We start from the raw sequence: 13,828 nt of genomic DNA, 5'->3' as shown, positions 1-13,828 counted from the left end.
GGGTTGCCAATTTGCATATTTAGTGCTCCATAACGAGTGGGCTACCCAATCAAACATCAAAAGATAAAGGTAAAAAGATTACAAACTCGGCCACTCTATTACGTCGCCGCTTCGGTATTGCACAAACTGTGATGCATAAAACCAAGTGTCGGTCATCGTACACTCCATGACGTTACAAACAGTTTCATTGTGCTGGCACAGATGACGAACAAAGGTTGGTGGTGGTCGAGCCAGAACTTCCACTTCTGAGGAAATGTGACCACCAAATTATTCAGGAGAAACTTAAAGATTTTAGTGGAAAAATAGATGCTACAAACACAGGGCCGGATTTAGCTGATGGGGGGCCCGGGGCACTTTTAGATCGGGGGGCCCCCGTGCAAAAAAATTTTTCGCGCCTACGGCGCGAAAAACCATCTCTACGTCTACAGTAGCATCAGTCCAGTACTGCACAGCATTTTGAAGAAACTTTAAAGGCCAAAAGGAAAAAAATAACACAAAATCACATTTTTTCCACATAGGGGGGCCCTTCAAAAGTCGGGGGGCCCGGGGCAACTGCCCCCCCCTAAATCCGGGCCTGTACAAACAAAATTCCTGCTTTTCAAGTAGAAATTCCGCAATTCTAATTCTCAGCAAAAAAACTCCAGCTTTGGACTAACTGCTTTGATAGTTGAAGTTTTTGACTTTTATTTTGCGTAAAAATATGTAGCAACCAGCAAAAAAGCGCATAGGTTTTGCAAGTAAACATAATTCAGTCAGGTTCGGAAACTTGCCTGAACGTTGAATTTCCATCCAACATTTTCTATTTCTGTTTGAACTACATGTACTTTAAAAGGTCGTCAATATAACTGCATTCAATTTTTTTCACTAAATTAGATGCTTTTGTATCTGATTTACGCGGATCCTCTATTGACTTTACGTTAATCAGGGTTTAAAGTGTCGAAACTCTCTTTTTTTCATTAATTTATTTATATTTGAATAAGATACCGTACTGAAGAAGCTGCGTTTACGGCGGCGAAGTTTTATATACAATTTTCCAAACCTGGCCAAATCTTATTCATGGATAATTGTTCAGTCGCATCCTAACTGAAGGATGCGACGTATAACTTTTCACCCTCAATAACAACTAGGAACCAGAACAGAGGTTGAGAGACATCAGCGTCTATTTTTTCAGTTAGGGTTTTGCAAATTGAATATATCCCATTAACCACCAATTTGACTGCAAATCTTTAGGTTTAACGATCGGAATTGAGACCTAGCCAATAAGTCAGTTATACACTCGACTATAGTCAATCGAATCTTAGGTATTAGATTTACTAAGTAGAGTTGTTCAAATTGAGTTATAGTTAGAACGAAACTAAGATCACAAACCGGATGTTTCTGGGCTGAAGAATTTGAAAATCGTTTCAAAGTTAACAGACAATCTTGTTGTTTATTTGAGACAACACGAAACCAGACAAGCTTGCGTAGAAACACTTCAAACAGTCTGAATGCTAAGGAGCTAATAGCTTGCTCAACAGAAATAAATTGGTGAAGTAAGGTAACAATATACCTTACCAGATGAATAGTGAATCTGTGAGCTTTTAATTAAACCATGTTTTCTTCAAAATTGGGCTATAATTATCATAAGTTCTGAACTATTATTTGTGCTTATTTCATTCATACTTCAGTTAATCCTATACTACACTGCTATAGAGTGCCTTTTTTCTTTGTAATTCTTTTGCAGTACTAGTGTTTTTAAATGTGCGTTTACTTATGAAAGTTACAGTATGTCTTTATATTTTAAATGCGACTGCAACCTATCCTAATACTGCAGCGTATGTGCGAGTTTTGTAACAACAACAAAACTCGAAAAATAGCCATTTCCTGCATTTCGAGCACGTATATTCCGTGTGAGGGCACCAGAGAGAAGCTTAATTCGTAAGATAAGGAAACAATTATCTGAAAAGAAGAAATCTTTTTTTTTGTAGAAGTCCTGGCTTTAGCATTTCACGGATACAGAGCACTTGGCGCTCATGCCCATCAGCAGCATAAATAACAAGAGGAAAGATTGAAACACAAACAAGCAAATTTTTAGCGATTGTCAAACAACAAAAACCACCCCCCCCCCCACAACCCTCCACCGCAACTTTCAACGTCGTTCCAAGCGATATGTTCATATTGGTACTCCCATGATTGGCGTCAAACAATGCTGACAGAATGTAAAATTAAGATCTCATATCAGGTTACTAGATTCGTTTTAGTGACAGACTTTCAAAGAAGAATTCACTAGCAAGTTATTTTCCAAAGAGAGTTGCAAAACGGGCATTCTTGATAACCCAGTGTCGATTCACACTTGTTTTGATAACAGAGATCCTCAACAAAGAGATTATTACGAAAACAATGCGGAAGCCATCGGCGAGTAGACGACCTCTCTTTCAGTTCAAGCAGCTTTGTTCAGTTCCGTGCCAGGGTTGCCCAACAGAGCCATACTGATATGATTCGCGAATTCATGATTAAACGAACCAGGCATTCAGAGCGATATTGCCTGGCGTCCCCAACCTCACCCATGTTGTGCAAAGATAGAACCCAGAACGGCTCCGTATCCCACAAATAAAGATAAAACTTTGGCTAATCTGTTGCCGTGGGCATCAAACTCTTTGACGAGCACTTCAAAGAAAGTTATGTAGAGAAACGTTCCCGTCGCGACCGCTTGAAGCACCGCGTTAACAAACACCGTCCCACTGTTGTCTCCGCCCGCTGATTTGATCACGAGACCAATCGCGATTCCGCTCGGTGTCGCTAAAGCGAAGATAACTGCAGCAGCGACAATTTTCTTTATCGTTTGTTTCGTGCGAGTTAAGTTTGTGCCCATGCTGAACGCCATCAGGCACTTGTGGAAGAGAACTGCAACAAATATTGCCATCACGCTTTCAACGTAGTTTTGTAAACCTATGGCAACCCCTTCCAGTAGGGAATGCAGGGACAAGGTGGCGACCAGCATTAGGGAGCGGATTCCAGAGTGGTCGTGGCCCGGCTTTCCATCGCTCATGTTGGAATCATTTGAGTTGGAATGCGCACGGAATCGTATGGGGCTTTCATTCAAATGCCTATCAGCACGAGGAAGATGCTCCATCTCGACTGCTTCAACTTCAGTTTGAAGAGATTTCTGCCTCGATCTCCAGTGATGCCAGGAATGAGCTGCTTGTTCTAAATAAAAACATACAATTTTGGTAACCATATAGAGATTAACGCTAAGCCATGTTTAGTTTCCCCTTTGCATTTCTTATGTATATGTAGGGCTTGGCCTATATCAGTTGTCCAGATGCTTGACAAGGGCTAACATGATGTATAGCCGAAAACGTTCGCAATTTATACTTTATTTTTGTATATCATGTTTAAGGATGTGAGTCATTTTGGTGCGTTGTAATTTTGTGCAAACATCGTGAGCTCAAACTAATACAAAACACAAAAACTTAGTTTTAGATCATACAAAAAACTTTTCTTTTATTGCTGGCAATTTGTGCACTTCTAAATTTCCAAAATCATTGAAAATTTATCTCCAACATTTAAAGCAACTCTGAGTAGAAAATTTAAACCAAGAAGAACAACGTCATCAACCGATGACGTAGAGCTTACCAACACAGAGGATGAAGAACAATCCGCAAACAACAATCATCTCCGCTATGGGCATCGGATCTGACTCCTTCTCCTCATCCGTCATGTTGGCTGGCCTGCAAAGTAGGATGCCAAGTCATCATCTGACCTTAGGAATCCTCTGCAGCAGGAGAAACAAACGAGGGGAACAAAAATGTTAACATCTGCGGCCTGCAGTGTCATATACTGGTCATGTATAACCCCCAAAAAAAACGCACATTAAAATTTTATTGCAATGAACGTGAAAGTTGATGAGTGTCACCTACTTTGCATGGGGGGGCACATAACTTTACACGTGGAGCACATACTTTAAGAAAAGTAATGCTCTTAGAAAACAGGAGATGCCAGCGTGCTTTGGTAACGGTGTGAGCCATAAGGTCGAAATGACTTGCTCTAGAGCGCATCTAACGACAAACTGTCCATTCCACTCGAAGAGTTTTATCAAACATTCAATAAAATGTTATGCACATACAGTGCTTTGTTTTATATAGCACTGTTCGATCAATAACCATGTCAATAAGCAATCACGCAAAGCTGTAAAACATTGATTGTCTTTGACAGGAATTGATAAAATCACAACTCGTCACAAAAATAAAAAGCAACGTCACAAAACGATGAAGTGATGCAACAATGTAACATTAGCTAGCCGCAAAATTGTTGTTCTTTTTCCTCATCTGTTATTAAATTTCAAAGCTTTTTTATTTTACTGAGGAAACTGTTTTTTTTTTTATAATTGATTGTATAACAATAAGGGTTTGTTGAGTGGGATAAGCTGTTATCATCGCGTATGTTCTTAAAGAGTTGTAACACGAAAACAAGAAATTGAAGAAAAGGAGAAAATCACCCATTGTCATGTTAATAAAGTACCACTGATACCACTTCCACAACTTTCTCATAAAATCAGGGGCTGAAGTAGCTTTTCATTGAGAAAAAGTAACTAGTTTGACGTCAAATTATTGTTAACACGCTGAACTGACGCAGCATTCAAGCTAACTTGGGGCACTGAGTCAGGAAGTTTCATCTTCAAAGAATTGATGCCAAGGAAATAAGCCAATCATCAACGTGTTGAACGTGTTTCAATCTAGGAAATCCGATCTCTTTTCATTGATTCAATGTCTGCAGACGTTAAACTAATGCAAAAATAAAGGCTTTTTACAAAGCTGGGGTGCTACCAAACAACGCCAACCACAACTTCGCATTGTCAAACCGCTAAAGAAACCAGATCATGATACGGTGTTACCTAGTACCCGTTCTTGGTGGCATTTTACAAGGGACACAAGAGGGTTTATAAATGTGCAATAAATGACAACTTTACATAAAACTTGTAAAATGTACAGTTGCAACGTACTCGGCTGCGCTTCTAAGCACGGCTACGATGAAAACTGTTTGACTTTCGAAAGCAACATAAATCTAAAATAAATACCAACGTATTTATATCAAAACACACAAACCATCACGGAAGTCTGACTGGTTCTCCGAACAAGCCATAAATCGCGGACAGCTTTTATTGCATCCATTAAAGAACCAATTTAAACTTGGAACTTCTGCTTGAACATGTATCGCCCATTATCTCGGATACTTTCGGGAGATTGGCAGTGATGATTTGAGGTCCGTGGAAGACGCCTAGTTGCCTACATGCCCTCGCTGGCTTCTCTCCACTAGCTTTTCAGTGCATCCAAGTCCTGGCAACATCCGTCATCAAACTCCGTCATTTTTACTAATTTTTTTTACTAGAATTAGCGGATTTTGCTGTCTGGAGATGGTCTAATGTCTGTCTAATCGTTTAATTGTCAACGCCGATTAGAAAGGGAACACAGTGCACACTGCACAGCATTGATAAGTTGTGCCCTCAGCTTAGCGGCCGCCGGCCATCACCAACACCATTGTATAGTGTTACTGACAAATTCTTTATGCTTCAAACCGCTATTTAAACGGGCTTTTCCTGACGATGAGTTTTTTATTTTCATCTTGCTATGATAACTGCTTATCCATATTATTATTGGAACTAACAAAATCACGTTTGAAATTTAATCCACAGCATCTTCCATTAAACAATATCGTGCATCACTGATTGTGCTTTTCTTAGTGTACTCAATTGTACTCCAGTTCAGTGACGTGCTGGTATACAGCTTATTGTAACTCATCATCATCATTAAGTTCCTTCCTCTCGTCGAGGGTTGGAGGCAATGAGGCGCCAAGTTTCTCTGTTGTGAAAATTTTCTACTGCAGTTTTGTAATTAAGTCTTGACCAGTCTTCAATATTATTAGCCAAATTCTTGGTGGTCTGCCCCTATTTCGCTTTCCGTTCATTTTTCCTTCTAGTAGTTGTCTTTGAATAGAATTATTGCGAATCATGTGGCCAAAATAATGTAACTAGTGCTATCATTTTCGTTCCGGACACGTTAATAATGATAAATAGTATAAACATGATATGATACTATCTTCACACATTCGCTCCATCTCCACAGTATTGGTAGCCCCAAAACAGGTTAAAGTCACGCAATAGTGAATAAAAGTGCACGAGATTAGTTTACGGATAACCTGCAAGAATTTGCAAGTACATAGGTATTGAAACTATGTTCGTTTAAATCGATACAACGTCGGTGAAGAGTAACCTAACTTGTTTAGCAGAACAAGCCAGAAAGAGATAAAATTTGAAAACAACGTCAAGCGATCGACTTCGATCGATCAACGTCAAGATGAAAGAATGAAGATTTGGACGAGGTTTAGAGATCATTGAGGCAAATTTATACAATATATACATACACGTGTGGTACTTACAGTATGCTTCATACATTCTTTTCACTTCAACCCTAATCTCGCCGTAATCTCAACCTAACTCGAAGGTTTATCCATCGAGCTGCCTCTCAAATCATAACCCAGCTACAGACGTTGAAATGTCGTAAAAATGGCAACTTTTGCTGGTCGGCTTTGGAGTGTTGTTTGATCAGATGAAAAAGCAATCAGCACACCATTCAGTCAACACATGATGACAACATGCTCGCTTCAGTCGAGCCACAAAAACAGAGCCATGATAATTGATGCGAGAACAAACAACAGACGTCATTTTCAAATTTACAGCAGTCAGATAATAATATTAAGGTATATAATATATACTAAAGTCTTTATTTCACATAATTGAATGTTGTAAAAGGATTACATTGGATTACATTGATGTAATTAATTGTGCAACACAATGCAAGGCCGTAAAACAAATGGGAGGTAACTACGGCTTCAAGCACACAGACAACTTGAAGTATAATTAAAGCTACAACACACAATCAGTTCAACGCTGAAGGTCGGTTGAAAATCGATAGTCTGTATGTAATGCCTTAGCCTTAAAAATAATTAATTAATATAGACACTAAGTAAAAATAAGTTAAGTGAAACAAATTCCACTGAACAGACTGCATCTGTATATTACCAAAACAAGTTAGCCACCTGAAATACTCGTAATAACATTTGGGCCAGTTTTAAAATTCCCTTCTCAAACAATTTAATTTTTTTTACCAGGCGGCTGCATTCTGAGCTTGGTAAACGTCAAAGTCTATGAATAAACAATCAACTCAGTATTTTTCAACCTTTTGTTTCACTCGAAAGTCAAAATGTTTTGGGGAATGCTTGAAAAACTACCATTCCCAGACAACCAAATCATTCGTTTTTAACATTGATTCAACGTCTGTAGACGTTGATTTGCTGCCTGGGTTTGGTGAAAATGTACTTCACCGCATTTCTAAATTTCCACAACAAACTATATCATAGTTGAGGTTTACTGGAACGACAGCTTGTCACTTGTCAGTAAAATCATTAATTATCTTATTTGGTAAACTTTTTGAAAATGTCATCAACAATGGGAAACCATGGACTGCAGAATTGTAACGAATAAGCATTTCAGTGAACTTTTCGAGCAAAAAGTTAATAAAGCAGTGCCGTGTGTAAAATTTAAAACTGCAATTACATTTCACTAAGCAACGATCAGTGCTTTTAGGTTTACAGTATATGGAAAAAAATCGATTCCTTCCATTAGTTATAAACTTATAATATATATCAGCACATTACAAAGCCATTTGTGTAACTAATTATGAAGCCCTTGCAACACTCTTTCGCCAGAAGTAAAAACTGTTTTCACAATTTCAGGCTGATGAAATAACAGCAACATACCAGTAAACGAAACAGGAATTCGTATCTTTAAAAATACAGTAGGCTACTCAATAAAAACAACCAAGTACGTGGGGGACGAAAATTGGCTGCCGACTTTGAAAACCGCACGAAAAAAATGAATCGGTATAAACAGTTACACGCATCGCGCGGTAACCAGTAAAACGGCTGCACTTACAGAAATATGCAAATAGAATAGAAAGTTCGTGGGAAAAAAAATTCGCAGCCCGGTCAGCGAGTTTGACAGAATAAAATTTCCGATTGTTGAATTGGTGTTGTCTGTGAATTATTTCAACCACTAAGTTCCGCTGAATGAAGAGCTGTATTTGAAATGCGTTGTTCAAGCGCACACCCCGAGAGTCGAATCAGCGACGCTCGATCTTTAAGTCTCTTCGTTTGGAAAGTCAGGCGCTTAACAAAATGAACGCTCGGCGCTTGGAGAAACCATAAAAAACAAATAAGTATGACCCTTCATCAAAATTTGCTCACCTCTCAGTTAGCTGTGGCCATTGTATGTTGAATACTTCAAAGCTTTCACGAATCTCTGGAAGAAGACCGATGAAGCTGGTGCCTAAGAATATCCCCCCAGCAAAGCAATTGAGCATGCTCATAATTAACTTCGATCGAGATTTCACTCGCTGGCGCAGGGTAATTGTAGTCTGCACACTTCCATTCCTTTCCAACGCTGTTTTGTCATGGTTGCTGCTTGATAGGTAGGAAGATTTCTTTAGACAACAAATCTTATCAAAGAACGACTTCTCATCGTCGCCTGCAGGCCTTCGGCGTCGCTTTCGTCGGTGTCGAGATGACAGCTTCAAGCACAGGAGCGGCAGCAGCGCAGCAAACAAAGTCGTGAAGAGAAGTCCAAACAAAATCAAAATTTTTGCAGTTGTTACCTCCATTGGTCTGCTTCGCGACCTTTAAACTTTTTGCAATCCAAATAATTTAAAAATGTGTACAATATTACAAAGACTGCAAAACAATACAAAAACAGCCTATTATATGGTTTTCAAGTCTGATTTAACAAAAGTTGATGCATAAAAGCCATAACAAGTTGAAAACCATGCAAGTCAAACAAGTTCACAGTTCCTTCCACTTGTTTCAATAGCTAGTGTTCTGCTCACAAGTCATCAAATTCAGTTTATGGAACGTTTGCGTTTCAAAGTCTTCCGCTTTAACTTTTTTCAACACCAACACTGTGGGTCAACGAATGACTATTTTTGCAACTACTTTTCTAAAATACACAAATCATCTTCAATGCAGATATTGTAAGGTGGGTGTTGCAATCGGGCAAATTTCAGAACATTGAGAAGTGGGCGATTTAAGATACTGAAACCATGCTCCTCACAAAAAAGCGCGACTTGCTGACGACGGAAATCTACTCAAAACCAGGCTGGAAAATGCGTATCGGAACAGCAATTTTTAGTTGAATTTGCGACGTTTTTAACACAAACTTGTAACCAGGCGCGAATCTAAGAGTTTTTTTCGGGGGGGCCAGAAAATTTGAAAATCAATTAAAAAGAAAGAAAAAGCTAAACAGATATATATAAACAATGATACTACGACATATACGATATGCTAGAAAATAGACATTAAAACAACCATTTTCATCAATTGTGATGCCGAGGGACTAATATCAGCTGTTTAGAAGCATATCAAACCATTTGATGCGGAAACATACAATTTTTCACAAAATTTCGGGGGGCCCGGACCCTGGGCCCCCCCATAAATCCGCGCCTGCTTGTAACTGATGACAATATACAATCGGCAGACGATTTTTCGAAGAACTTTACACCTTCCACTTTACTCCAAAGTTGCTATAGGCCTATAAACAATGTTTAACACAAAAAAAATTCACTAAAACCATGACTAACAGCATCAAGCTTTGTTTATAGAATAACAAAGAACAAAACCGATGCTTTAATCCCACTTTGCCTTGGACATTGGTAGACAAAGCATGAAACTTCTGCACAATACTGGTAGTTACAATAATTATGACTAAACAATTTCCAATAAATAGTTAATTGGCGTTTATTTATAAATCTTTTCATTGACAGCCTTAACATGATACGCCTGGCAGAACGCATTTAGTGCAAAGTGCAACCGCTGTTCATGGATTGAGCCAAAACCAATCAAGGTCACTTGATTTATCACAAGGTTAGTGGCTAGACAAGCATTAAATTTTAATACGCAGAGATAACCACAGCAACCTAAAACTGGGATAGGTTAAAATGCATTCTGGATCTAACATTCAATACTTAATGTAGGCTCTAGGCTGGTGTACGCAATTCAGTGATTACCTTTCCTGATGCTATCAACCAATAGGCTACTGGCAATAATTCAGCTACTAGAGTTTAAAGACTCAGACCCCTTTATTCCACAAACAATCAATGCAAGTGAAACCACCAACACACAAAAAGCCAAGTGTGGTATTGACACGGTGCTCTGAAAGCCTACGTGTACAAAATGCCAACCATTGTTCGACTTGTGCAAATGGTTAAGTGCCAGTTGAAAAGACTTTCTGCTGGCACTAAGTTTGCAGCCTTTTCTCGGCAACAGCGTTTGTTGGTGGTGATGAGATTTTGCAGTATTGGTCAAAGTAAACAACTAAATGACACTAGTTTTCTATGTACAATTGTACATTTGGCAGGCTACTAGTTCTTACCTCAATGAGGTTTCAATAGCACTGTATGACGTCTTTTCGGTACAAACTATTCGATCAACACTCTTTTCCTGTGACACTAAATGGCTTCAAAAAACTTTTAAAACCAAAACTATCAAAAACGACTCATTCTTTCGTCAGACTGCCATAAACCATACAAAGATTTCAAAGTAAACAACCAAGCTGACTTCTACGAAGGCTTGCTGAAATGCGAAACACTCTGAGTGTTACACTACACTCACTAACCACTGGAAAAGCATCTCCTTTGATGATGTAATTGAGAACGAGAGAAACGAGAAAAAGGCAAATTGACGGTATTTTTTAGCGACGTTAACTTGTTGGGAAAAGAGTAGAACAGGGGTCACCAAACTACGGCCCGCGGGCCAGAACCGGCCCGCGAACTTATTTCATCCGGCCCGCCACGTGCTGCGGAAATTACAGCTGCACTACAATTCTGTACATGTACTTCCCTTGGCATTAGCAACCGTCTTTGGCTTTGCCTTTATGTGTAATAGAGACTTCTTAGTTAAAATTGTTCGTTCTTATAGTTCGTTGTTGTATGTTGAATTTGTACATTTTTCCACCAGGCAGGCTGTTTTGTTTGTTTGTTTGTTTGTTTATCTTTATCCTGCATTGCGGGAAAGCGGACTTGAGCGCTATGCATCGGTGTACGCCTTCCGACGTACACCTGACCCACGCTGCAGCCGACGACAATGTCTGTTTCCGGTTGTCTACTCTGCTTATGACTTTAATTTGGAACTACCCATTACTCGAAATCGATCACTGGGTAGAGGCAATTATCGTAAAGTTTCTTGCCCAGAGAAACAACAGCAGGTGCGGGTGGCTGGAGTCGAACACGCAGGCTCTCGACTGTGAGCCCAACGCGCTAACCACTCGGCCACTGCTGCCGAGTTACTGTACATGTTGGTGTTCTGTTTTTATTATTAGGCCACCACAAATGGGCAGGGGATAGAATGGAATGGAAGACGTTTCTTCCATCTTCCATCCTGAAATTTTCTTCCATTCCATCTTAGAAATCTTCCATTTCATCTCAGAAACCTCTTTCTTCTTCAGATTTTGTGATCTCCACGTTGAATATGCCACAAATAAACTTAAAAACCACAGGCTAAACTTAAGCTAAAAATTTAACAGCAGCATTTTCCTAAGGATTACGTACCGTTTGGTGTTAGGCGTTGGTTTAATACGAACCGAAAATCGAATTATTTCAGCAAGCAACGTAATATTTTGCATGTCTTGATAAAGCGTTAGAAAGTTAATGATGGAATTGGGATGGAATGATGGAAGATTGTCTTCCATCCCATCATCAAGATCTTCCATTCCTTTCCATCCTTGACATTTTCCATATTCCATCCCAAAATCTGTCATCCATTCCATCCCATCCCATTCCTTGTAAATGGGGACAGCCCAGGCCAAACTTGGAAAGATGTAATGTTTTTTCAAGAGCATGATGCCTTGTAGTGCAGTAGCGTAGCCAGGAATTTTGAAAGAGGGGGGGGTTTTGGCCACCCAACGGCGGGGGGTCTGGGGGGCCTCCCTCAGAAAGTTTTGAAAAATTACTTTGAATTTGGTGCATTCTGAGAGCATTTTCAACAAAAATGTGGGTACGAATATTCCTGTAAAATGGTGCTGTCCGGTAGCATAGCAAAAGGATAAGATCATGTTTTCTTCGGCATTTTTGGGAAAAAAAGCTAAGTCTCTGTGTTTTCTTGTTGCTAATTCCTGGCTGAGATGTTTGAATGTTTGGTATTGGCAAAACTCGCTCTTTTAATGCAATTTTGTTTAAAATTAGGCAATTTTTTTTTAGACTGAAAGCATCATTCTCAATATCGTGACGTCATACGCGTGCCAAAGGGGGGGTTGTAACCCCCAAAACCCCCCCCCCTTGGCTACGCCACTGTTGTAGTGTATCACAGCAGGGGATAACTTTTCCAGCAACCTTTCGATTTTCATCACAACTTTTCTATTCCACCGCTGACTTTGTTATTTATTGTGCTCAATCCAAGTCAATGGAGATTCTAAATAGTTGTATATCTTTTCACAATTTGCATCCGGCCCGCAGCTGTTAATCTCGCAGCAATCCGGCCCCCAGAGAAAAAAGTTTGGTGACCCCTGGACTAGAACACCACACGCCCAGGGCGAAAGAGAAAATTGAATTGAGTCCTGTCTTTGTCATGAGCTACCAAGGGGGGTGGGGGGACTTATATACTAGTCCCAGGGCCAGGTATAACCTGTCCCCCACTCCCCCCATGGTAACTCATGCCAAAGACAGGACTCAATTCAATTTTCTCTTTCGCCCTGGGCGTGTGATGTTCTAGGCGTTACCAACTTGTTGACACAAACTTATCAACAAAGTTGCCAGATCAGTGTTAGTCAAAAGCACATCATCAAAGTCACAAGTTAAATATATTTGTTTCGATTGATCCATTTAATGAAATAAGTAAAGAAAACTTATTTCTTATTTATATTTAGCATCTACAGTAGCAACACCGGTGAAAAGGATTTTTTTAAGAATAATGTGATTGAGTGATTAAACTTTTGCAATTTGGTTTGTTATAACTATAGGCCTATTATTAAAAAAAAAAAACGTAGCGTAAGTTTAGCTTCGAGTTCGAAATCAAAATTGCATCGGTCTCCAGTCGTTATTGCAGGTATTGAGAAAATTGAATCTGATTTAGCTAGGCTGCGGTTTGATTTGATCTTTATCCTCGGACTGGAAAAGCTTTTTTGAGAGTTTAATCCTAACGGTTTCGTATCCTTGTAGAGGCTTTGAACCAACTGGCGCAGGCTCGGTCAGGAATTATTTCATCCACTGGGAACCGCGAAAGCCGAACCAGTGGCGCTTGATTTTGAGTCGGGCGCGTAACCACTGAGCTCGTCGTCGTCGTCGTCGTCGTTCGTACTGAGCTCGTCGTCGTTCGAGCATTTGCTCATTTCGAACCTCTAAGTTCACAATTTGACATCTCACTTCTCTTTGGTCAACGTTTCGTTGAAAGTTACCCTTTAATTTGGTGTTAGGTGTTGAGCTGTTGGCCGGTAGGCTATAGCCTACAGCAGAAGGACAACACCAGCAGGACGTAAGACAACGTGTAGATTCTGTTATTGAGGTGACGTACGCCACTACTGATGTGGTTACTGTATAGATTATAGGCTAGCCTACTACCTACAACTGTGGACGTTGGTCGTTATGTTAATCAAGGGTTTCAAACAAGCGGCCCGAGAGGACGTTTTGTGCGGCCAGCAATGCATTTTTGAACTTTTAAGTAAGTAACAATTAAAATTCGCTCTTGCTCACTATTCACATACGATAAAATTCACTTAAAAACTGCTCAGAAATCTGAAAATGCCCAAACATCA

General features: G+C 39.7%; 1 protein-coding gene across 1 annotated transcript; it reads right to left on the bottom strand.

Moving 5' to 3' along the window:
* Nucleotides 1-1,298: 1,298 nt before the first annotated feature.
* Nucleotides 1,299-8,726, bottom strand: LOC145784532 (zinc transporter ZIP3-like). The gene is made up of 3 exons (XM_082596370.1): nt 8,281-8,726; nt 3,616-3,710; nt 1,299-3,186 (listed from the first exon to the last, which is right to left on the bottom strand). The coding sequence occupies exons 1-3, from the start codon at nt 8,691-8,693 to the stop codon at nt 2,540-2,542; spliced, it is 1,155 nt and encodes a 384-aa protein (XP_082452496.1). The 5' UTR covers nt 8,694-8,726; the 3' UTR covers nt 1,299-2,539.
* Nucleotides 8,727-13,828: the final 5,102 nt, after the last annotated feature.

This window comes from Aplidium turbinatum, chromosome 15 (assembly GCF_918807975.1).
Source record: "Aplidium turbinatum chromosome 15, kaAplTurb1.1, whole genome shotgun sequence".
Taxonomy (NCBI): Eukaryota; Metazoa; Chordata; class Ascidiacea; order Aplousobranchia; family Polyclinidae; genus Aplidium; species Aplidium turbinatum.
This window is presented reverse-complemented; position numbering and strand designations above follow the sequence as displayed.

Excerpts from the sequence above, each read along its gene's own strand:
- LOC145784532 (XM_082596370.1), bottom strand. The coding sequence starts at position 8,693 with ATGGAGGTAACAACTGCAAAAATTTTGATTTTGTTTGGACTTCTCTTC. Across the intron at positions 3,711-8,280 it reads TGGCCACAGCTAACTGAGAG|GCCAGCCAACATGACGGATG; the intron begins GTGAGCAAATTT and ends CCTACTTTGCAG. Across the intron at positions 3,187-3,615 it reads GTTCTTCATCCTCTGTGTTG|AACAAGCAGCTCATTCCTGG; the intron begins GTAAGCTCTACG and ends GTTTTTATTTAG.